This window comes from Trichosurus vulpecula, chromosome 2 (genome assembly GCF_011100635.1).
Source record: "Trichosurus vulpecula isolate mTriVul1 chromosome 2, mTriVul1.pri, whole genome shotgun sequence".
Classification (NCBI taxonomy): Eukaryota; Metazoa; Chordata; class Mammalia; order Diprotodontia; family Phalangeridae; genus Trichosurus; species Trichosurus vulpecula.
The window spans coordinates 8,051,703-8,076,920 of record NC_050574.1 but is presented as its reverse complement, the minus strand read 5'-3'; the positions used below and the strand labels follow the sequence as shown (position 1 = coordinate 8,076,920).

Sequence of the window (25,218 nt, the reverse complement as noted above, 5' to 3'; positions counted from 1 at the left end):
ACTGCAAACCCCAGTCTGCATAAAAAAAACAGACTGAGTTCCTGCCGTTTGGCGAGTGTCCTGGGCCCCTAAGACAATTCCAAGGAATGTAAGCTAATTACCAGGAAAGCCTAACGATCTTCCTTTGTCTAACTGAGTGGACTCAGAGATGTCTCTATCTAATGTCAACAGACTGAGCCAGAGCATCCCTTGGTCTGTCCATGGCCATTAAGGATGAAAGCCTCAGCCCCAGATATTCTTTTGAATTATGTGACTGTTCCTAGCTCTTATCTCATGAGTCATGTTGGGGGATGTATGGCAAACTGGACATAGAGATTCTGGGTTGTAATTCAGTTGACACTTAGTCAGCTGTCTGATATGTTGTATCTACAATCTATAAGGAGTTTCCTTTGATCATGGTCATAAAAGGTACAGGCATGCCGAGTCTGCAAAATGACATTTCAAGAGATAATTAAGCACTGAATCCTGTATTCTCTCTATAAAAACTACCCTTTCACTTTAAAACAGGGCCATTGATTTGGGAAGACCCCAATGGCCGCCGGCTAATAAACTTCTCCATTCAAAACTTATACTCTGTGGCATGTCTCACTCGCATCTGGTATAACATTTTGGAGGCCCCAGCGAGATGAGGCGGTATTTCGTGTTACCACTCTGGAGACACACACAGAATTCCGGACCTCAACAGGGAGTCTCTGCCCCCGATCCACCTCCTCTTACTTCAGAGGGCCAGCTCCTGGGGATTTCTTTTCCTAGGACTCTGATGTGGGGAGATGGTCTCGGAGAATGGGCTCTTTGCTGACCTGTACCTTTTCAGCCTAAGGAGAATTCTGATTTTCAGGCCTCTAGAGGTAAGATTTTCTGTTTCTGGGCTAGCCACTCTGGTCTCTGTTACCACGACACCCCTGATGAGGGGAAGGTGGGCAGAGTAGAAGAGCTGAGACGTCAGCCTCTTCCTGCTGGGGTGTGGGGAGATTGGGGGTTGTATCCCTAAGGAGGAAATCTGGTTTACTTTTCTTTCCTCTGAGGGGACCTGTTTAGCCCTCAACCAACTCATGCCATCTGGTCTTCTGTTTTGTGTTGGGTGTGGGGAGATTGAGGGTCCTATCCCTAAGGAGGAAATCTGGTTCACTTTTCTTTCCTCTGAGGGGACCTGTTTAGCCTTCAATTCGAACCACACTGTGTTTTTTGTTACGTTTTGAGTTCGTCTCTGTTCGTGTGTCTATGTCAAATTGTGAAATGTCTATGTTTTGTTAAAAATCTGAAAAGCAGGCAGCCAGAGATTTCAGGCTGCAACTAGGGGAACAAAGACTCTTTCCCCTTGTGGTTCTATATGTGGTCGACCTGGAATCACAATGAAAAAAAAAGGGTTAAAATTTTGGCAAATTCTGGGTTTTAATTGTTAAAAAGTTTGGAAATTGGTTAGTTGAATTCCGGGAGAGGGAACTCCTGAAATTGTAAATTCATTCCAGGAGCTCCTCTTGCTGAAAGACCTCCTCCCAATGAATGCCTTCTGGCTAAAACCTCTGTTAAAGTTTTCTATGGGACTCTCGCATTTGTCTTTGTCCCTGATCACAGTTAGGAGGGAATCTTTTCCCTTAGATTCTAGTGCAAAAGGTTTTTTAGGAGTAAGCAAGGAGTGAAGTTTACTTTATTGAGATTTTTCAACATCGTTATCCTGTCTTAGGGCTGCAGTAAAGGTCAGAGCAGATAAAACAAACTCCTCTCCTCTCAGATCAGATTAGAAGAACGCAGGAGAGCTGTAGGGAAAACTTAAATCACCCTTCCCCACCCAGTAAAAAGGAGGAGAAGGACAGAAATTCACAGACTAACAGTCAGTCCTGTGCCCCTGGGTACCTTCGTAGCCCATCCCTTTTGGCAAAGCTTGGAAATGCCATCCAGGTCCTTTGCATCTTGCCCACTCTGTCCTAAGAAGCTGCAAACTGCCCTAGGCTCAGTAACTTCTGCGGTCGTGGGGGAAGAGTGAGGTAGATGGATTTGGACTTTCTGCCTCCCAGAATTGCCACCATTGGAATACCAGCTTCTGCTCTAGGTAACTTCACATTTTTGTTCCAATTGCAAACTGTATTTTAATCTCTGTTTGACCTGTTTCCTGATTTGCAAAGGGAAATAATAATGATGGTTGTTTATATTTTAGACACAACATTATTATCTCTCTCTGATTTAATGTAATTGTTAACCTTTGAAGTAGTTTTTTGGATACCAAAATAATAAGTTGAATCATTTCTATATGTGATAAAATTTGGAACTGTTATATGTGGTTGTCACAAGTGAATAATTAATAATACTGATATTAACTGTGGAAAATATTATACTATTTTATATCATTTTTGTAATTTCAATAAGACTCAGGGCCTGAACTACTTAACCAGAAGAAAAGCCTGATCCTAACAGTCTCTTTGTTCTCTGAGTAAGCTCAGAGATATCTCTATCTTGTATCAATAAATCCAGATGGAGCATTCCTTGCTGTGTCCATGGCCATTAAGGGTGAAAACCTTGACCCCAGACACTATCTTGAATTATGTGACTTTTCCTTATGTTAATATTTTATGGGCATATACTATGTTGTGGAATGTTAATGGCCAATTAAACACAGAGATCCTGGGGTTGCAAATCCAACTGACACTTTGACAACTATCTAATTTGTTGTATTTACAATCTATTCCATTAAGGAAAATCCTCTTCTTGTATCATGGTTAAACATACATGGGGGTCATAAAAATGAGGTCATACAGGCTTGCTAGCTCTGCTAAAATAACGTATATAAGTGTATTAGGAGGGCAGAGTTTATAATCTCAAAGAGGATCATAAATATGTCTGAAAGGTTCGGAACCGCCGGATATAAGAAACTCTCAAAGTAGAAGGCAGAAGAATCAAAACATATATTTAGGCTCCACAGTAACCAACCCATGAACCAGCAACCCCATTTTGATATATTGATCAAAAGCTTCCAGGCCCAATTAGTACGCCTCGAAAGAGTAAAACCAGGAGGCTACAGAGAAGCATGATTGTGTAAAGCAAAATCATGCTTCCCCCTCTATGGTAAAAAGATTACCCACTGGCCTGAAGTCCTTGTTCAGCTTCCTCCCGTAGGTCAGCTCTGCCACTGGCAGCTCCTGCTTCAGCTGTGGCTGTGGCTGTGGCTGTGGCTGTAGCTATAGCAGCCTCTGGCTCCAACGGGAGCTGCTTTTAACCATCCGGCTTCTGCGGGGGTGTAAGGTACGCCAGGGAAAGCACAGGTTCTTTCAATCTGCTTAAGCAAGGTGAAGGGGTTGACCAGGAAAGCACAGGTTCTTTCCATCAGCTTAAGCAAGGGAAGCAAGGTGAAGGGGCCGACAAGCTTACTCCAGTCCAACATACAAACAGTATTCAGTTCAGGGGAAAAAGCCAAACTAGTCAAGGGAACTTGTTGACTAAGTGCTAAGGAGCCCATTTTTGGTTGCCAACACACTCCACCCCTTGTTATAGGATACATAATCTAATCAGCCATGTATCCTAGAACATATATTGTGATCCAATTACAAAGGAAACTAAAACATATCATTCATTATAAAGCAAAACATATCATTTGGTGACATTCCTAAATATTGGTTTACGATTCAAATGTGATCCACCCCTAGATCCCAGCAAGATAATCTCTTCAATCAATCATCCCCAAAATAATTATTAATAATTCAAATGTCCACCCCTAGATCCTTGTATCCATTACATAGGATCAATAATATCATAATAATAAAACAACATAGCAAGGATAACACAAAATAAGTAAACATAGAACACTATCATCATTCCCACCCCCCTTGAATGATTGGGGCTCAAAATCTTGGGGTAAGGGGTGAAGGTCTCATTTTCCATAGCTTCTTCATGCTGAAACTGGATGTAGAGATGGCCCTGCCCCAAAAAGTCCCATTCCAGAGGTCAGTTCTTTAACAAGCTGGCAGGAATTCCAAGAATGCTATGTGCTTAGGCAGTCACCAGAAAGTGCAGGGTGCTTAAGCCTAAAGGAAACAGAACTAGCAACAATGTTAGCCAAAACAAAGAACAAAAAGAGTAGGCAAGTATGGGGTATTATCCTTCAAACAAAATCATCTCAAGTTTGGCTGAGATTTCAGTTATGCAAAGATCCAACATCAGAGCCAAACTCAGGTGGGAAATGTTTCTTTTAAAAAGGAACATAATGAGGAAGCCAAGAGGATCCCACCCTAGATAGAGACTAAGATTGTCCTCTCAGCCTTTCCCCAGATGTACAAGGAAACACAATGGGAAAACTAAACTAAGAGGATCCCATCCTAGGTAGAGACTAGGATTGTCCTCCCAGCCTTTCCCCAGATGTACAAGTTTTCATCCATTAATCACACAATGTCACCTTCCCTCTGAGTGGCTTGTGGGTTTGCAGGAGCAGTTCTTATTTCCCTATTTCTTCTGTTATAGAGTCCTTTATCTCGGTACATTCTGTGCAATTCATTGGTTGGAATGCCATCTATCATTTCAAAACCTACCCCTGCTCTCAATAGAGCAGTAAACATTTCTTTCCTTGTTACTCTCCTTTGGCGCCAAGTTTGCTGGTTATTCACCCTTCTCTCTCAAGGAGATCTATCCCTTCCCCAGTCACCTAAGTCATGTAACTGTAAAATCTTATTTATCACTGTTGTAAGATGGCTCCCTACTTCTCCAAGTAATAAATTCAAAATTAGTTGTTTATAAGCAGGGGGAGCTGTCCTAATTATTAAATTCCTATGAGGCAGTCCCATTGGATCATTGTAATATTTGTCTGCGGTTCCTATCATAATGGCAGTCTTCATCACCTCCTCCTTTAGTCTCATGATACAATCTCTAAGTGAATACCAGGGTCTGTGCTCAGTGGGCCACATAGAATCAGTAGCATATCTCTTATTGCATCCCACAGCGGCTAACGCCAACAGAGTAGTCCTGCTATCACCATCTCCTTGCTGATGATGTTCCCTAAAAGCTTGTTGAACTAGAGGATCATGGCTGATACCTATGAATCTCATACAGTCTGTCCTATCTACTGATATTCCACTGGCCCCTTGATCATTGAGTCTTACCATCCAAGATATCAATGGTTCTCCTATTCTTTGGCTGAATCTACTCAAAATATCTGTGACCTCTTGCGGTGAGAAATCTTCCTGAATTTCCCTTGTAACTGAATCTTCACCTCGGGTTTCTGTCTTCCTCCTTTGTATGGGTCGAGCCCTTGTCTGATCATTTAACCATCTCCTGTTCTTGGTGTGAGAGACATCCTGAACCCCAGTAGTGTTTTGTGCCTCAGCCCCTAACGTTGTCTCATTTTCCCCCCACTCACTTCCTCTGCCACCATGGCTAGGACGAAGCAGGCAGTCAGGCTCTTTCAGGGCTGGGTTGGAATGCACTCTTGGCTTATTTGGTCTCCTGTTGCTCCTAGCCACATTAATAGAAAAGTTCTCATTTGAGTCAGTTTGGTCTCCTGCTATCTGAGATTCCCCTTCTTGCTGTGGGGTAGGAGTGCCCCCATCTCTTTCACTTAATCTCAATCTGTCATATACTAGCCGGTAGGCTGATAACACTATCCAGCTTTGCCTAGATAGTGATGCCCCTGACTGAATCCCAACTTCTTGTAAACACTTTTCCAAATCCCTAGGATCTCCTCTCCGTAGCCTTGGTTCCCAGTTTTCACAGGGTCCAGCTTTTTTAGCCAATTCTTTTGCTAGGGAGGAATAAAATGGATCCTCCCATCCTGGGATATTCATCTCTTCCTCTGAAATTGTTCTGCTTCTAAATAGAGATCTTATACCTAGCGATCCCATCCTCGTCGCCAAATGTATTAGGAGGGCAGAGTTTATAATCTCAAAGAGGATCATAAATATGTCTGAAAGGTTCGGAACCGCCGGATATAAGAAACTCTCAAAGTAGAAGGCAGAAGAATCAAAACATATATTTAGGCTCCACAGTAACCAACCCATGAACCAGCAACCCCATTTTGATATATTGATCAAAAGCTTCCAGGCCCAATAAGTACGCCTCAAAAGAGTAAAACCAGGAGGCTACAGAGAAGCATGATTGTGTAAAGCAAAATCATGCTTCCCCCTCTATGGTAAAAAGATTACCCACTGGCCTGAAGTCCTTGTTCAGCTTCCTCCCGTAGGTCAGCTCTGCCACTGGCAGCTCCTGCTTCAGCTATGGCTGTGGCTGTGGCTGTGGCTGTAGCTATAGCAGCCTCTGGCTCCAACGGGAGCTGCTTTTAACCATCCGGCTTCTGCGGGGGTGTAAGGTACGCTGGGGAAAGCACAGGTTCTTTCAATCTGCTTAAGCAAGGTGAAGGGGTTGACCAGGAAAGCACAGGTTCTTTCCATCAGCTCAAGCAAGGGAAGCAAGGTGAAGGGGCCGACAAGCTTACTCCAGTCCAACATACAAACAGTATTCAGTTCAGGGGAAAAAGCCAAACTAGTCAAGGGCACTTGTTGACTAAGTGCTAAGGAGCCCATTTTTGGTTGCCAACACAATAAGTTTTCTCATTGCTTTGTTCAGGCAGCCAGAGTTTATACTCTGACTCCTTGTATGTACAAGTAAGCTAGCTCCGCTATGCTTTAAGAGAAAAATAATAAACAATATGGATTTTTCTATCACCTAGCTCTGTTGTTTCCTTCAACCAAATTTTCAGGTTTAACAGTTATGGTGCCGTGACTTTCGGATGGAAATGATGGAAACGGGACAACGCAGCCCAACCTTGCCAACGCTTTTGGGCGCCATAGGATTAATTTTTCCTGGAATTTTGGCCTTGACAAGGTGGGGTAAGTTGTCTCTCTTCCCAGCTTCCAAAAAGAACTCCCACAAAATTGGTTGAAGTCTGGAAATTCCCTTTAAGCTAGCTCTGGGGGCAGGGATCAAATCTGTGGTAAAACACAGATCTGCGGTCAAACGCACATAGATCCCCTGGAAACACTGATTGATCTAGAAAATTAACTATGGATCAGTCAAAAACTAGAATTAGAAGTCCAACTGTTCCTCCACTCCCTCTCTTCCTTCGCTTGGAGGCTCTGGTCCTGGGGAGAAAAACTGCACTTTGCTTTTTCCCTCCCCTTCTGCCTCCCAGGAAGGGCTCTGATCCTGAGGGAGGTAACTCTGTTCTGCTACCGTTGCCTTCTCTCTCTCTCTCTTCCCTCCCCGCCCCTTTCCCCCTTCCCTTAAGGGCTCTGTTTTTGCCTTCTGCCCTATTCCTGCTTCCTTCCCTTGAAGGCTCTGATTATGGGGAGGATAAATGCATTTTATCCTTACTCCTCGCCTTCCTTTACCTGTCCTAGTCCTCCTCCATCTCCCCTTTCCCCCCTTCCTAAGGGATAGGATATGGAGAGTCAGAAAAATCAGGAATGCCAAGGCTTCCCGAAAGACCATAGGGGTGCTAATAGCTAACTCATGAAAGCTTCTAATTCTCTGTTGTTTAAACTCTGAGCTCAGTCTGTATTTGTTCTGTATTTATTTTGTTAATTGTCTGTTAACTGTCTGTGTGAGAGCGTGTGCTGTGAAATGTCTACACCGTGTAAAATCTGAAACGCAGGTAGCCAGAGAATTCTAAGGCTGCAGTTAGGGAAACAGAGACTCTATTTCCTTTTCCAATGTTTGGCCTGGCCAGCCGAACTTGGAGAAAAAAATGGAGCTGAAACATTTTAGCATATTCTGGGATTGATTATTCATTAAAAGTTTGGAAACTGGTTAGTTGGATTTTGGAACAGAACTCCTGAGACTGTAAAATCCCTCCATGAGCTCACTCTTGCTGATCACTTAGATGAAGTTTACTTGAGTTACAATCATTGAGATCTTTCACCATTGTCCTGTCTCTGACCGAGCCAGAGCTGCAGTAAAAGTTAGAGCAGCTAAACAAACTCCTTTCCTCCCAAATCAGATTAGGAGAAGAGAATGCAGGAGAACTGTAGGGAAAACTTAAATCCTCCTTCCCCACCTGGCAAAAGGAAGAGAAGGACAGAATTTCACAGACTGACAGTATTCTGACAGTCCTGTGCCCATGGGTACCTTTGTAGCCCATTCTTTTTGGCAAAGTTTGGAATTGTCACCCAGGTCCTATGCATTCTGCCCACTCTGTCCCTAGCAGCTGCAAGCTGCCCTAGGCTCAGTAACTTCTGCAGTTGTGGGGGAAGGGTGAGGTAGATGGATTTGGACTTTCTGCCTCCCAGAATTGTCACCATTGGGATACTAGCTTCTGCTCTAGGTAACTTCTCTAGGTAACTTCACACTTCTTGTTCCAATTGCAAAACTGTATTTTAATCTGTTTGACCTGTTTCCTGAATTTTAAAGGGAAAGTAATAATGATGGTTTTTACGGGATCAAAATGATAATGATTGTAAAATGCATAACATAAAGTCTGGAATATGTTAGATACAACATTATTATTATCTCTCTCTGATTTAATGTAATTGTTAACTTATGAAGTGGTTTTTAAAATACCAGAAGTAATAAGCTGAATAATTTCTATATGTGGTAATCTGGAAATGCAATAGATGTCATCTGAAAATTATTGTTTCTGTATTTCTAAACTTGCATTGTGTTCCCAAAAATTCTCTTAGATTGTGAAATTTGAGAAGACCATTGTGTGGTAAGAAATGATATTATAGCAATTTTAAGCTGATTTTGATATATGTGAATTGGGTTTCCAAAGGGAGGTGATAAAATCTGGAACTGTTATATGTGGTTATAACAAGTAAATAATTAATAATACTGATATTCAACCATGAGAACAGACCTTCTGTGTGAAAAATTTTCTATTATGAGAATATATCTGGTGATTTAAAGTTATAGTTTCAAATAATGAGATGAAAGATTCTCTGTGCAAGGAGATTTAGGAATATGTTCACCTAACTGATAAATGGGTTGTTTCAAGTTTTAAAATGCATAATTATGTTTAGGGCGCTGTTACATTTCTAAATTGTGTAATTTGACAAACAGATGTATCAGCAATATTGAAAATGTGGTATTCTTTTACAATGCTAAGGGTGTTGGGCCTTAGAAATTAAAATGTTACCACTAGTGATTAAAATAATTCCTCCTATAATCTGGATGTTATTAGATTAGGAATTGTAGTTAATTAAGAAATTGAGGTTTTTAACTGAAACAAGAACTTTTGAAACCATCTAGTCATGAATTCTTATCAATCTTGTGTGGTTTTCTGTGTAGAGGAATTCTTATGGAAAAAGCTTTTTTTTTAAAGTCCTGGTAAACCTTATTATTGTGATAAGGTAAATTTAATTGGGTATGTAATTTTTACAAACTAAGTGTCCTCCACATTATAACACTTTTTGACTAAGGAACTTGTAATATCTAGGAATTCTGGGCAATATTTGAGAATGAGGACATTTGGTACCAACTTAGTTAATGAATTCCAGCATTTAAGGATTAATTTCCTTTAAGGAAAGTACTTTTGGAAAATGTTCTGTAAAATCTTTTTGTATAATTTTAGAAGGCCCGCTGAATTTCCACCTGTAAGCCAATTGGTTGCAGTTCAAACCTATTGTGAGTTCTCGGAGTTTCTGGGTGAGAACCTAATTAGAATTATTAGAATTAATGCTTATCTATAGAAGTGCCCATTCAATGTCTTATTCAAGGTTCTTTTTGAGTAAGGAGGTTGGAAACGACAGCCTGAATTCCTTACTCCTCCCCGCCCTTAGTTTAGATAAGAAGATTCACCTTAGCCCACCTGTCAGAAGGGAAGGAAAGGGGAGGGGCAACAATTACTGGGATTTGAGTTTTTACTGAAAGAAAGAACAGTAGGGGTCAGAAGCCTAAAAAAAAAAAAAAACCTGGCCCTTTAAAGTCAGCAAAAGTGATGCATTCTTAGGATAAGACTGGGTTTCGAGGAGGATGTGGGTCTTAAGGATACAGTTCTTATTAGTGAAGCTTGCCATCTGATGGGAAAGAACCCACCCTCAGGGGGAGATGATGTGGCAGATCTCTTTAATCAGAAATAAGCAGGTAGTGACAAAAGGGAAGTTATCTGCCAGAATCTGTTACCATTGTGAAAGAAGTTGTTTTTTTGAAAAAATGGGAAATTGGATAAATGCAAATATGTAAAATATTGTTGTTATAATCAAATGACTGGTTATATTGGTACTCTTGTATAGTCAAATGAAAGATAATATGGTTTCTAAAGTGTTAATGAGAATAATTAGAAAGGGAAGAGAAGTTTTATGATGTAGGGTTGAATCATTATCCCGTGGACTAAGACTGGGATTTTAAAGTTATACTGTATTTATGTGAAATAGAGTTCTTGGATGTTGTGAAGTGATATAAGAGCAATTAGGTATTGACACAAATAGTGTAATTAATTACTGCGACTAAATCAGAGACATTTTCAGTTTAGGTAAACAATTCTAGAAGTATTTTGGAAAATGTTTTTGTGATTTTAAGCGAGAGTTAGAGCTTAACAATGTGTATAAGACTCAATTCCTGAAGTGTTCTTTTTTTCCCTCCAGAATGAGTTAACAGGGACAAATCCATCAACTTGTGAGGTCAGTCATTAACCTCTTTTGTTTGCTTAAGCGAACTGGAATGGGATTCCAGTATACACAGTTACGCCAGTAAAAAGTACTAACTTATGAGTTGTTTTGTCTTATGGCTGAAATGAAGGCTGAATAATGGGTTTGAAAGATTGGAAAGGTAAATAAAGGTTTGATTGGAAATAGGAAAGATAAGAAAGTTTAGGGACAAATGGAAGTTAGCTAAGCCTCTCCTGTCCCAAGGGAATACTAGTTTCAAATGGTTTAAGTTAAGTTCAGAGTGTGAGAAAGTATTTTAGAAGATGGAAAAGTTATGTAGCTTGATTTGATAATTATTAGCTCCATGAAATTTGGGACAGTCCTATCTGAAGGATATTTATTTGCTATTTAAGATTTTATGGGACTACAATTTAATATTGTTTTAAGCTCTGATTACAGGTATAGGTCACATGAAGCCAGTAGTGGAATGGCAGGCATTACAGACTGAGAATTCTTAAAGGTGGATGTCTATGCCTGGAAAAAAGTCTCGAAGACGACCTTGGACACAACCTAGGTAGGATCTTCCTGACTCTATTTCCCAATTCTGCTATTTCCTTTCTGAAAAGGAAAGTCTCCACCTGATTACTCTTAAGCCCTGCTTTCAGCACCTGGTGACTATAAGATTGGCTATCAGATATGACTGGTGCCTGGAATCAAACAGAGCAAAGGAAGTTCTTTCCTTCTGTTAAGATAAATGACATTGTACCTCGTTTCTTTCATAGCAAATTTATATTAATAAGAAGTTTTTGTAAGCACTATGCTAAATCTATTAGGTAATAGATGAATATTGAAATATCTCTGAGTTATTATAATAGGATGCAGGTATGAATAGCTTACAATTTTAACCTATGTTCATGGCCAAATAAAATATTGAAATAATATAGGGATAACATCCTCCAAAAAAAAAGGGGAAAATGATTAGGCAAAGCAAATAAGGCAAATATGTAATGTGATCAATGTCTAAGAGAAGGAAGGGATAGCAAATTTTGAAAAAGGCAATTCCCCTAAGAATTATATACAGATGTGTATGGCTGGCTCCATAATTTATCAATTCTGGAAATTCGAGCTGATAAGTATGTTTTGGTAATGAGATCTTAAATGTGGATTTTTGCACAAGGAAATTGTATAAGATATTGTTACAAGTGAAATTATATCTCCTTTGTAAGGTATCTGTCTGATGATTTTAAAAGGAAGATGAGTTCAATTTATGGTTGGACCTTCATATTTTAAAGGATTCTTATACCAGGTACAAAATTTAGGTAAGGACAGAAACAGTAGATGATATATGAACTGAAATACTCTGAGGTTAAAAGAAGGAGAGCCAAATTTAAGTGATTGTACTAAGTTATATTAAGTAAATAAGAATTGTTTGAGAATTTCTAGATCTGAACCAGAGAAGCAGAACTCTTTTACTATCTAGGTATTGTATTTGTTTGAACTTAGCCCTGCGTGGCTGGGACCTATGTTGTGCTGTTTTTCTCTCAATTACCAAATCATATGTATTCTGGGAGCTCCTATCAGATCTGACTACTTCTACAGCTGCCAACTTGTGGATGGACTCCTTGATCCTTCTGTCACATCTGCCCCTGATCCCAAGTGGACATCTGAGCCCATAGGACACCTTGCCCTCTGGTTTCAAAGGAGCCTGAAGGGGACAGCATCAGACGCAGGCAGCCCCTCCCGAGACTCTGGACCAGAACCTGTACGAAGGACAACTCTCTTTCTGAGTCCCTTGCGTTCCCAAGACTGTTTACTTGTACCTTTGATGTCTTTAGCTTATTTTACTTAAGTGCTCTAGTTTTCCCATTGTGCTCCCTACTGATCCCCTTTGCAACTTGCTCCCCCTGCTTCTTTACAAGTAGTTTATAATTACTGTCCATCTCTGGGGATGTCCAAACACAGAAAGAAAAAAAAAACCTGAATCCACCTAGATAAGGATTTTTAGAACTTTTAAGGTAGAAGTTTTTTCCATACCTTAATTGGTCTTCAGGCAAAACCTTCAGTTTGCCTTTGACCAAAAGGGGGAAATGTGGAATGTTTTATACCATTTTGTAGCCTGACATTAATGAGTAACTGGAAGAAGATCCAGGACCTGGGCTTCTTTGTTCTCTAAACTTTGCTCAGGAAATACCCCCACCTCTGTTGACAAGGCCAGATCAGACTTACTTAAGGATATTTTTCCCTTGTTAGCCATTGAGGGATGAGACCCTAATCCTGAGAGGAGCATCTTGCTTAATATTTTACAGGTATATACTTTAACTGACTCTTGTCAACAATCTTGTCTTTACAAACTTTTCACTTGGCATGTTGATGAAGGGAGAGCACAGGCTTTGGGAGTCCTAACGCAGTCCTTAGTTGCCTAAGCCAGTTGCCTGTTTTAAAAACAATTAGACTCCCTGGCTGCTACAGCCACTCTAATTGAAGAAGCTTCTGAATTTCTGCCTGAGCCTTGCCCTCTATTGTTACTTTATGCATGCCTTCAATTACTTCCCAAACCCCTGCTTTACAGGATGCGTTTAGGGAATTTTTACTGCAAGTTTTTCACCTGGCACTAGCCTAAGCTGATATTGAGTGATTTTCAGGGGACCAATGTCCCCCCCCCCCCCCCCCCCCCCCCCCCCCCCCGCTCACCACCCTGCTAGCACTTTGGCTGCCCCCCCCATTTTACTGATCCTGTCCGTAACTATAGGTTCCTGATTACTCTCTTATATCTCCAACCTTATTCATTCTCATGTTAATTCTGTCCCTGTCTTAGTGGCCTAAACCTCAGGTGCTCTGAATCAAGTCATTCCTTTTCAAATATTTGAAATGTTCCATAAAAGAAGTGGGAGATGTGATACTTGAGTAGCCAGCTATTGCTAGAAAAACCCTGCCCCCAGCCCCTAACTGCAAACCCCAGTCTGCATAGAAAAAACAGACTGAGTTCCTGCCGTTTGGCGAGTGTCCTGGGCCCCTAAGACAATTCCAAGGAATGTAAGCTAATTACCAGGAAAGCCTAACAATCTTCCTTTGCTCTAACTGAGTGGGCTGAGAGACAACTCTATCTCTCATCTCAACAAAGCCAGCTGGAGCATCCCTCAGTCTGCCTACGGCCTTGAAGGATGAAAGCCTCAGCCCCAGATATTCTTTTGAATTATGTGACTGTTCCTAGCTCTTATCTCATGAGTCATGTTGGGGGATGTATGGCAAACTGGACATAGAGATTCTGGGTTGTAATTCAGTTGACACTTAGTCAGCTGTCTGATATGTTGTATCTACAATCTATAAGGAGTTTCCTTTGATCATGGTCATAAAAGGTACAGGCGTGCCGAGTCTGCAAAATGACATTTCAAGAGATAATTAAGCACTGAATCCTGTATTCTCTCTCTAAAAACTACCCTTTCACTTTAAAACGGGGCCATTGATTTGGGAAGACCCCAATGGCCGCCGGCTAATAAACTTCTCCATTCAAAACTTATACTCTGTGGCATGTCTCACTCGCATCTGGTATAACACTGCTACAACTCTAGAACACTGGGGTTAGAAATTAGGGAGTCAAAAGAATGAGCTTTCATCCCTCCCTTCCTGAAAGGGCTGTCTGCAAACATAGTATTGATACTTTAATTGCCAAATCTGACAAAGGCCTTCCCCCACTGAGGGCATGCAGGACTTTTCATTCCAGGGTGAAATCTAGGCTGGCAAACTCAGAGCTGGGAGTGGGAGGAGAGGGAGGGTGTAGGACTGGGATGGGATAAATTTTGGGGGGAACCATTAGCATTTCTTAAGTTTTTGAAAGCCATTATCCAATCAAATCGCCCAACAAAAAACAAAGCTAGAGGGAAAAAGGGAGGGGCTCCCTTGTTTCTTACAGAAGAAAACAAAGACACCTGAGGGGGTGCTTCTTGGACTATTAAGAACTTGTGTGAAGGCTGGGGGGAACCAAAGGCCCTGGGGGCAGTCTCAATGGTCAAGAGTAGCCCCATCCCCTCCAAGTCCATCCAAGATTAAGAAAAGGGGGGGAAGAGGAAGGAGGATATGTAAGAGGGTAGCACTTACTGCAAATCCTGGCATGGAGTAATGAAGAACTGAATAAATTAGTTTTCATTCATTCATTCATCAGGGGATGTAAGCGGAATTGAGAACCAAGTTCCAAGTTCCCAGTCATTGAACAGGTAGCCCCAGATTCCCTGGCTCTGAGGACCCCAGTCCCTGCCCACTGGGCACTTAGAAATAAAGCTGAGCTGGGGCAGAATGGGGTCAGAGTACCAAGACTCCTAGTTGTTTAGATAAAGAAGGAACCTTGAAGATCATTCACTTCCATGCACACCCGAACCAATAAGGATGAATAGGCCAATGAATCAATAAATAGTAATTAAACACCTACTATGTGTTGCACTGTATAGTCAGGAAGCCCTAAATTCATATTCCAGCCTCAGATACTAGCTGCGTGACCATAAGTCATTTAACCTTATTTGCCTCAGTTTCCTTATCTGTCAGAAGGAGTTGAAGGAGATGGCAACCCACTCTAGTATTTTTTCCAAGTACCCAAAAGAAGTCTCAAAGAGTCAGACATGACTGAAAACCTCTGTGCCAGGCGCTGTTCTAAGGTCAACAGTGCTTCTTGGAATAATTTCCGAAAATGAGCCAGTGCTGGGGGAGGGGAGGAAGGAGGGAATTGTATATTTGTTTCTTTCAATATTGGAAGAGACTAGGACTGGGAGGCCAGAGTCTGTCCCTGACAAAAGGGCAGACCACAGAGGAGTGGAGAGTAAAAACATCCCACAGCCTGGGAAAATTGGAGTCAGGGGAAAAGTTGGTGCTTGGATTAAAATGCATTCAGGTCCCCAAAATGTGTTTGAAGGATTCCCCCAATTCAGCCTGGGCCGCAGCATGGGTTGGAGTGCTGTCCGAGGTAGGAGAGTAGCAGGGAAACAGGAAACTGAGTGGGGACAGAGGTGGTTTCACAGGCTGGAGTTCACTATTCAAGGGGCCAGCTCCCAAAGGACCCTGGGCTAGAGCCGGGAGGGGCCTCAGAGCCTGGAGAAACAAGGCTCAGAATGATCCATGACTGGCCCAATGTCACAGAGCATTAAGGAACAATCAGGATTCCAGTCTGGGTCACAGATTTACACCAGCAGGGAATTCCAAAATCATTTTCTGACATCCTTCCAACACCAAATCTCCCTGAGTTTTTCTTTTGAGCCAATTTCCAGATAACAGGAATGTGCATATACCTGAAACCTGAAAGGTGCTGAGTTTGAGTTCACCAAGTCCAGCCCCCTCACTGTACAGAGGAAAACACTGAGCTTCAGTGACTTAGCAGCTGAGGCTAAGTGGAGAGAACCTAGAGTCAGTGAGACCTGAGAGAATCCTCCCTCTGACCTGTCCTGGCTAAGACTCTGGGAAAGTCACTGCACCTCTCAGCCTCAGTCCCCTCATCTGTGAAATGGGGATAACAGCCCCTACCTGGCAGGGTTGTGAGGCTCCAATGAGATCACACATGTAAAGCACTGTATAGAGACTAGTAGTGGGAAGTGGGAGAGCTGAATTCAAACCTAGATCCTGATTCCAAATGCAGAGCTCTTCTCCCTCTCTACCAAGCAGCCTCCCAGCATAGGGCAGGGGGCAGGCTGCTGGAGAGTTCTCTCTTGGGAAGAAGGGAGGATTCTTGGGGAACACGGGCCAAAAAGATTGAAAAATGCTTCATTTCCTGGTCCTGAGGAGGTTTATCTACCAAACGAGGTGGGGGAAGACAGGTCAGGGCTGACCAGACCAGCTTCTGGGAAGAACAGTGAGGGAGGGACTAGGAATGAGTCCCCAGATCCTTGGGATTGAAGCCATTCTCTTATTTTCTGGGTTCTAAGATCTGATAATATCAACTGTATTCAAGGAAGGGGTGCCATTCTGAATCAATGTTTGGGGTCTGTTGAGACTGAGTTGTCTCAAACATGTAAATGCCATGTGAATGTAAATGCCAGGTAGAATTCTATTTTTCCTAAACTACTTCATGACCTTCTTTAGGCAACTTCTTTCCCAGGCTGGTAAGATTTAATTACCTTGCTCAAAAGAAAAGTCCCAAGATATCTACCTGCTGAGTTCCAAAAGACCTGCCCAGATAAGGAGAATTTATTGGCTCCTTTGTAAATTTGTAATTATTTTTTTCAAATTAAAAAATATCACCAAAAAATCAGATTCTTAATAATACAGGTAACATAAACTTACTGTGGATCTTTAATAAGTTGAGAGTGGGAGACACACGTATCCATCACCCACTTCTGGAGTATGTCAGACTCTTGAGTGGATAAATGAACCACAATTTACTGTCTGTCTGTAACCCATATGTGGTCCCTTATTCTGGCTGTCCCTCACAAGGACCTGACTATTTTAACAAATATCTACCATATTTCCCCATGTATAAGACGCACCCTTTACCGAAAAATTTCGGGTCTAAAAACTGGGTGTGTCTTATACACTGGTTATAGATTTTTCACTTGCATTTCACACTTTTTTGTGCTTGTTTCTGCGCTCACTGTTATAGATTTTTTTACTTGCATTTCCCGCTTTTTCGCGCTTGTTGTCTTTGCGCTCATTGTTTCGCATTTGTTACTGGTATATTAGGTTACATTTTGCCACGTTCTGCCCAGAAAGGGCTCAGAAAAGATTTTTGTACATTCCTGAATTCCAGTTAAAAGTGATCCAGTTTGCAAAAGTGAATGGAAATTGTGCTGCTGAATGTAAGTTTGGCCTTCCCCCAACTGAAAAAACAGTCCAAAACTGGCTACAGGAAGAAGTAACCCTATTGAAGTCGCCACAGATGAAGAAGGCCATAAGGGGCAAGTCAGCAAAATGTCCTGATTTAGAGAGGGAATTGAAGATATGGATTGAAGAGCAAAGGGCAGTTGGAATTCCTGTGTCCACAAAGATGGTTCAGCACGAGGCAAGAAGAATTGCTGATGAAAAAGAAGTTACTGATTTCAAAGGAGGACACAATTGGTGCTTCAGGTTCATGAAATGGAATGGACTAAGCATGTGTACATGCACCAGACTTGCCCAAAAGATGCCTGAAAGCTATGAGCAGATGAATAAAACTTGAGTTCAATAACTTTATGTAATACAATTTTTTTTTCAAATTTCAGGCCCTAAAATTACGGTGTGTCTTATACAAGGGAGCATCTTATACACGGGGAAATATGGTAATTATTAAATTAGATGATATTTATATGGCTCCTGGCAAATTGCAAATACCATGTAACCAGCCTTTTAACTCTTTCCAGTCTTGATACACCTTAATTCTCTTCTCTCTGACCCACGGACACTGGCCTCCTGGCCGATCCTTGATCAAGACCCTCCATTCCCTGACCCTGTGCCTTCCCAATGGCTGTCTGTGATACTTAGACTGTCTGCCCCGCTCCCATGGGCCTCCTGGCTTCCTTCATATCTCCAGTAACATCTCACCTGCAAACAAGCTTTTCTTGGCCTCTGACACTGCTAGAACCTTCCCTCTCAGGGTGCCTCCCATCCACACTGAAGAGAGCTTGTCTGGACAAAGCTCATGAGATGTTTTCTCCCCATTGGACTGTGAGCTCCTTGAGGGCAGGGACTATTATTTTATAAACGTTCCTTTGCATCTCCAGTAGGTTAACACAGCGCTTGCCAAAGAGAAGCCCCTTTCTAAATGCTTATTGACCTCAACTAAGAAATGGCAAACCAGAGGGATTCAGAGAGACTTGGGAAGGCTTGTGTGGCCTGAGGCAAGAGGGAATGAACAGAAGCAGGAGGACAATTTCGTCTCTACTGACAGCACTGCAAAGGACAACATGCATCTAACAAGATAAAGCTTCCTTGGCCTTCTTGGATTCCACCTTTGCTGATGCTGGTTAGGCCTGGAGATGGACTGCACTCACCTGGAATGGGTGTTTCTGGGTCCCAGGGGCCATTCCCTTTGGTTCTAGGCTCTGTCCTTGGAAAAGTCTTTGAACTCTGCAAGGTGACCTGGGGAGGGAGAAGAATCTCAGGGTGGGAGAGACATTGTCTTTACCTTCTCTTCCTGGGGTAGATGTTGAGCTGCCAGGAATGACAGAGGGTAAGCTTTCAGAAAGGTTAGGAAGGCCCCACCCTGCCCTCAGGGGAGAGGCTCTACCTCAGGAAGAGGGAAACAGGGACAGTCAGGCTTGGAAGAGAGCTTCATCTGAGCAGGAAGACACCTGGTGGCCTCCTAGGTGGGATGAGACCAGTAAGACCCTGAATGACCTCAGACTCAGAGCTCTGCCTCCACCTGATACTATGGGTGAGATATGTAGGTCAGACAACTATGACCCAATGGTAAAACTAGGGACAGCACCTAGGCTGTGGCAGGGAGCCTGGACAAGCAGCAGGAGCAACCCCCAGGGCCAGGACTTGGAGGGAGGCCTTCTCTTGGCAAGCCTGGAGGAGAATCACCAAGAAGTCAGAGAGGAAAGATAAAGCACAATGGAAGAGGAAGCCAGCAAAATCGGAGTGTAGGGAGGGGCCCTCATTCAGACTTACCAGCACCAGCATGTGCAGAGCTGGCGCCAAGAAGGTAGAGAGATCTCAGCTCCAAGGGAAGAAGGCAGGGAGAGAGAGATCTCAAATCCTAGGGTTTTTGCTTCTAGCATGTCTATTCTGGGTGGGTCCGGAAAATTCCAGGAGTCTGCCCTCCCCTCCCCTCAGTTGGGTGGAATGAGTGTGCCCTGCTGTTACCTCCCAGGTTTCCAAACTTCACAGCAGGGAGAGAATTCCACCAGGGCCAACGCCCACTAGGCTGGTCTTCTCTAAACTACCCTCCCCCACTGCTCTAGCACCTCCCTCCCTCCCTTAGTCTTCTCTGAGGTGCCAACTTTTCCCAGCAGAATCTCCTGGTCTTCCAGCTCTGCCCCTGCTACACTCATCTTCTTCCCCACAAGAATATGTCCATCCTACATCCATCTTGGTTCTCCCATCCATTCCCCTCCTGATTCCCTCTGCCCACCCCCATTGAACTCTCCTCCAAACTGAAGACATTTACCACCTTGGCCCATCTCCATTCTTGAGCTTGTCGATGAGAAAGTTTGGTTAGAAGAGGCAAACAGGCTAGGTGAAATGTAAATTCATATTGTTTATTCCCTTAAAGCTAGCAGAATACATACATGTATGGAGCCATATAAAATCTGACTTTCTGAACAAAAAATGAGAAGGTTTAAATACATTTTTGGAACAGTCATAACTCAGCATGGCTATTACTCAAATTTATGATCTCTGTGTATTTTTAACCATGATACCAGAAAAGGACTCTTCTAAATTGAATAGGTTGTAAATACAACAAGCTAAGAGAGTTGACAAAGTGTCAGTTGAAATTACAACCCAGGATCTCTGTTTAATTTACCATTAACTTGCCATAACATAGCATATGTCTGTAAACATTAAGATAAGAAACAGTCACATTATTCAAGATAATGTCCAGGGTTAAGAGTCTCATCCTTAATGGCCATAAACAGAGGAAAGAATGCTCTTAAGTCAGCCCCATCTGGCCTTGCTGACATAGGAAGAGGTAAACTCAGAGAACAAAGCAGCAGCTGGGTGCAGGCTTTTCTTCTGGTTGATTAGTTCAGGCTCTGGCTGAGGCTATTATTGAGGCTATTAAATTTATATTATCAATCTTTACTACCCCAATCCTAATCCTTCTGTCCAGATTTTATGTCCTTGTTCTTATTTTCTATGAGATGTTCTCTCACTGGAAGACAGCTGGATCCTAGTGAGGAGCCAAGGCCAGGACATTTGGATATCTCTTTCTGGGCATATGTTACAACTCACATTATAAACTTTCTCTACCCACTTATATGAATCTTCACATCTCCCTGTAAATTTAGGGGTTTGGCTGTTACCTGATTAAGCAACTGAAATCCATCCCTGGGAGGTCCCACTATTTTCTTTTTCACCCCTTAAAATCCAGGTCCTAATTGGAAGGGGAAAGGGGCAGAAAGCAGGAAATGTTGGTCATGGGGCACAAGGATGTCAGGAAATTAGGAAGGAGGGCAGAGAAGGGCTGAATGTGGGATTGCTTTTGGGGGTGGGGGGAGCTTAATACTCTGAACAGAATCTGATGGGGTGCTTGGGTGCCTGTGCTTGGACTCTAATTCTAACATCACATTTCTCCTTAGCCTCTGCTGGGGTACCTGTGCCACATCCAGCTCTAAAATCAAATTTCTTCCTAGCCTCATGTTGCAACAATTCGGCTAGCAGCTGCTGTGGGGGTGAAAGACCAACACAAGCCCAACAACAAGGACCCTGCCAGCACAGGTTCTTTGATCTGCTTTACTAAGGAAAGTAGCATTAGAGGGTTAGCACTCTTACTTCAATCCAACATACAAATATCATTCACTTAGTTTCAGGGAAAGAGCCAGCACCCTGAACTTCAGGGAAAATACAAACAAATTACAAACACAGATTATAAACAGACCAAATACAATTCATAGCTACCAAGAAAACATCAACGTCTGGGGCTGCCCAGAGTCCCAAGCTTCCAGGAGTGAGAGCCTCAAGCAAACAGCTCTGTTCTCTCTTTTTACACAGTCTTTGGACATCATCTGAGGGACCAGAACTTAGGCTCCTACTATTAGCTCTGCTCTTAGCAACTCCCCTTAGGACGCTGAGGGCTTCATGCCCACATAGGCTTAGCAGCTAGTAATTTGGGGTTTAGCCCTGGGGTTTAACACCTAGTTAGACTCAAACAAAGACACTTAATTAATTTATCATTCTAAAAACTGTCCCAACTTAATTGATATTATACTCCACTCCTTCCAAGGTGGTGGCCTAACAAAAATCTAAATTAAATGGCCCTGGATCCTGGAATAAACACAAGCATTATACATTGTGATACAATCAAGCAGGAAACTAAAACATATCATTCACAATAAAACGAAAAATATCATTTATTGTCATTCCCAAATACTTGTAATTACAATACAAACATGATCCACCTCTAGGTCCCAGAAAGTTAATCTCTGCAGTTAATACAGAGTGTCCAAGTAAAGCACTTCTTGAGAGTGGGTGCTTCTCCCCACACTGCCGATGCAGGTTTCCTCTTGGCACCCAAAGTCCCAACTGAAAGAAAAGTCCAAACAAAGTTCTTTTGGGGGTCTGTCCTCTCCATGCTGTTCTAGTCCCTGCTTGCAAGTCCTGAGGAGCGGCTTGGCAACAAAGCCAACAAGGTGGGGTCCCTGGGGGTCCAAGGCACTTTCCACACCCCACTATAAACAAACCCACCCCTCTCTCCTGGGTCCCGAACAGCCCCAGGGTACGGCAGCAGAAAGGCACAGTCAGCTCCTTGCTGCAAAGTTTCCATCTTGCCCCAGGGCTGAACTCCAAACTCCTGGGTTCCTGGTCCTCCAGCTCCAGCTGGCCCCTCTTGGCTTCCGCTGGACTCATGATGCAGGCAGTTCACAATTCTCACCTTTCCAAACTTCTCAGGCAGGCAGTTTTCCTTGTCACCGTCTTCTGCTTCTCCTCTCTCCTCACCAACCATGCCTGCTCCTGTAGATGCTGCAGGAAGGTCGTTCACCATTCCTGTTTCAAAACTGGTCACACAATATAATCTCCAGGCATTCACTCTTTCAACCCAGTCTTCCAGAGCCAGGCTTATCAGCTCAAGCCCTCAGAAAGAGGGATTCTCTCCCAGGGGCCCTGCTCCGGGCTCCTGGGAAACCACTCCCATCATTGCCACTGGCCTTTTTTCCTTCAGGCCTGGGGCTCCACAGAACCACAGCCACCCCAAGTACAAAGAGCCATCCAAAAACTGAGAAATATTTAACCACCTCAGTATCCCAAAGTGGCATGCTTTCCTTTTAATCTGCAGATCCTACCCAACCATGCCATTGGCTTATGGTGGGGTGGGGGACGTGCCTTGGACCCCCAGGGACCCCACCCTGTTGGCTTTATTGTCCAGCTTCCCCCCAGGACCGGAACAGTACGGGGAGGACAGACCCCCAACAGAACTTTATTTGGACTTTTCCGTTTGAGTTGGGACTTTAGGTGCCGATACAAAGCCTTCGGCGACGGTGTGGGGAGAAGAACATATTCCCAAGAGAACTTTATTTAGAGTTTTTTTGGTTTTTTTGTTTTCTTTGGGACTTTACTAACTAAAGCATGCCTGTTCCTGAGGGTACGGGGAAGCCTGCAACGGCAGCGTGTATAAAAGGACACACGCTCAAGAAGTGCTTTACTTGGACACTCTGTATTGATTGAAGAGATTGTTACTAGCTTGGACCTAGAGGCGGATCATGTTTATACTGTAAACAAGTATTCTGGGGGATGATACTGAATGACATGTTTTAGTTCCCTGATTGATTGGATCACAACGTATAATGCCTCTATTTGTTCCAGGATCCATGGCTATTTAGATTATGTAAAATCATGTATCCTGGAACAGGAATGGAGTGCGTTGGTAACTAACATGAGATTTTCCTACTGTTTTAGAATGATAAAGTAATTAAGTCTCTTTGATTGAGCCTTACTAGGTGCAAAGCCTATGTGGGCATGAAGCCCTCAGGGTCCTAAGGGGAGTTGCTAAGACCAGAGCCAATAGTAGAAGCCTAAGTTCTGGTCTCTCAGATGATGTCTGATGATAGTTAAAGAGTGTATAAAAAGAGAGAACAGAGTTATTTGCCTGGGGCTCTGAGCCACAGGAGAAGTGGCATGTGACTCTGGGCCAGTTATGAGCTCCCTGGCTCCTTAACTCAGATGTTGCTTTCTTGGTAACTATGAATTGTATTTGGTCTGTTTATAATATACGTTTGTGATTTGTTTGTATTTGCTCTGAAGTTCAGGGTGCTGGCTTTTTCCCCTGAACTAAGTGAGTGATATTTGTATGTTGGTTTGAAATAATATTGTTAACCCCTTAAGGCTGATTTCCTTAGTAAAGCAGATCAAAAGAACCTCTGCTGGCAGTGTTTTTGCTGTTGGGCTTGTGTTGGTCTTTCACCCCCACAGCAGCTGCCAGCCAAATTGCTGCTAACACCTCAAAATACTATATCAGGCAGTTCCTCTCTAGTTCAAGACAGCATGCCCTAGGAAAATACTTACCTCTCATCCGGATACAGTAGCCAGCTGCACCTATAGAATTTATTGGTCAGGACTCCCTGTGTATGTGCTAAACTAGCTGTGTCCTGGGCCATAACCATATTTACTACTTACTGACCTATCATATGCATACCAGACCTGGACATACATATACTCTTTTACACTGACCTTGTCTAACTAGACATTGACGGGTTAGCCTGGGTATTTCCCAGTCAGTCCTGATTTTTACCTGACTTAGTGACATTTCAGGCCTAAAGCCAAGGAACCGTGTGGCCCCACCCCTGGGGCTATTTCCCAGTGAACTCTGGGTAAAACCCCTGAGCAGTAGATATAAATGTTCCTGTTCCTTTAAGAACTTACCACTCCTTAACCACTCCCTAAACCTACCCCAAAACACCTCATTAGCATGTTTGGAAAATGTTTTACATGAATTTCCTCCATAACCTATACCTGTGTCCCCTTAGTTTGCAGGTTCCTTAAGAACTCTTGCCCGCTGAAAAGCGTAACTTTTACCAACTTGACTTAAAGATTGTTTGGGTCCAAGAATCCATCCCAGGCACCTTCCTGGGGAACTTTAGTCCCGGGCAAGGCCTACAGGGACGGTTGGAAGGAGCTTCCCCCAGGCTCGGGGATCATTTGGCACAATTCCCCTTCTAAGGAGGGCCACTGGGTTTGGGGGCACATGGCCCCTCTCTCGGCCTCCTCTGGGAGCTGCTCGGGCCAGTTACTACAGGAGCTTTCTGGCTTCCCCTTCCCACGTCTGAGGCTGACGGGCACAAAGGCCGGGCCGGGCTCCCTCCACACCCGGGCCTCATCCCTAGGACACCTCTCACACAACCAGACAACCTCGGTCTTCCGGCGCTTACACAGAAGCGCCCCGTGTCCTCTGGCGACACTGCCCGGCCCGGACCCTCAGGAGGACCTAGACAAATGGCCAGCCGCCGGAAGGGAAACGGACACAAGTTCTCTCCGTCCCGCTTTTACGTCCCTTCCCCAGGTCCCAGAGCTGAGGGAACAATGTAGAGAGCTCCTAGTTAAATTTACTGCAGAAAAGGGAAACAGCACGAACCTCACTTACCTAATGATCCCCTTCTCTCAGGCCCACGAGGCTCGGCTCCTGGAACAGGATCTGAACGACACAGTCTACAGTCTCCCCAACTCCTCTGTCTGCCCCTTCTCCCTCCCCGGTAAGGCCTGGACCTTACTGGGAAGCTAGCGGGCTTCTACAGGATGTCCCGCCCCCTTACCCAACGGCACCGCCTGCCCATTGGTTCCCCAAACCTCCACTTCCAGGGCATTTGCCCCGGCGGCACTTCCGGACTCCATTTCCCAGCAGCCTTTGAGCCTACGTGATCCTCCTGCCCATTGGTCTCCTAGACCTCGGCAGCCGGACTCGGCTTCCCAGAATACCCCGCTCCCTAGTCCTTCTTTTTCTGGGGGTGGAACTCCCTACCTCCTCCACCCCCAGCTGCTGATTCGTCAGTTCAGACCAATCTACTCCCTTTGCGGGAAGTAGCAGATTTCAGGGGAGGAATGATTCCGGTGCCGGTCCTTTTTTCAGTCACTTATCTCAGCCAGGTTAAGGAGGAACTTGGCGGTTTAGTCC

General features: G+C 43.5%; 1 protein-coding gene across 1 annotated transcript in view; it reads right to left on the bottom strand.

Moving 5' to 3' along the window:
- LOC118838156 (zinc finger protein 420-like) overlaps nt 1–24,839 on the bottom strand; it is a 31,782-nt gene extending 6,943 nt beyond the window's left edge. The window contains exons 1-2 of the mRNA XM_036745382.1: nt 24,691–24,839; nt 18,443–18,530 (exon numbers count right to left, since the gene is read on the bottom strand). Of these exons, the coding sequence (XP_036601277.1) occupies nt 18,443–18,475 (33 nt within the window). The 5' untranslated portion in view covers nt 18,476–18,530; nt 24,691–24,839. The remainder of the gene's footprint in view (nt 1–18,442; nt 18,531–24,690) is intronic.
- Between the last annotated feature and the right edge of the window lie 379 nt (nt 24,840–25,218).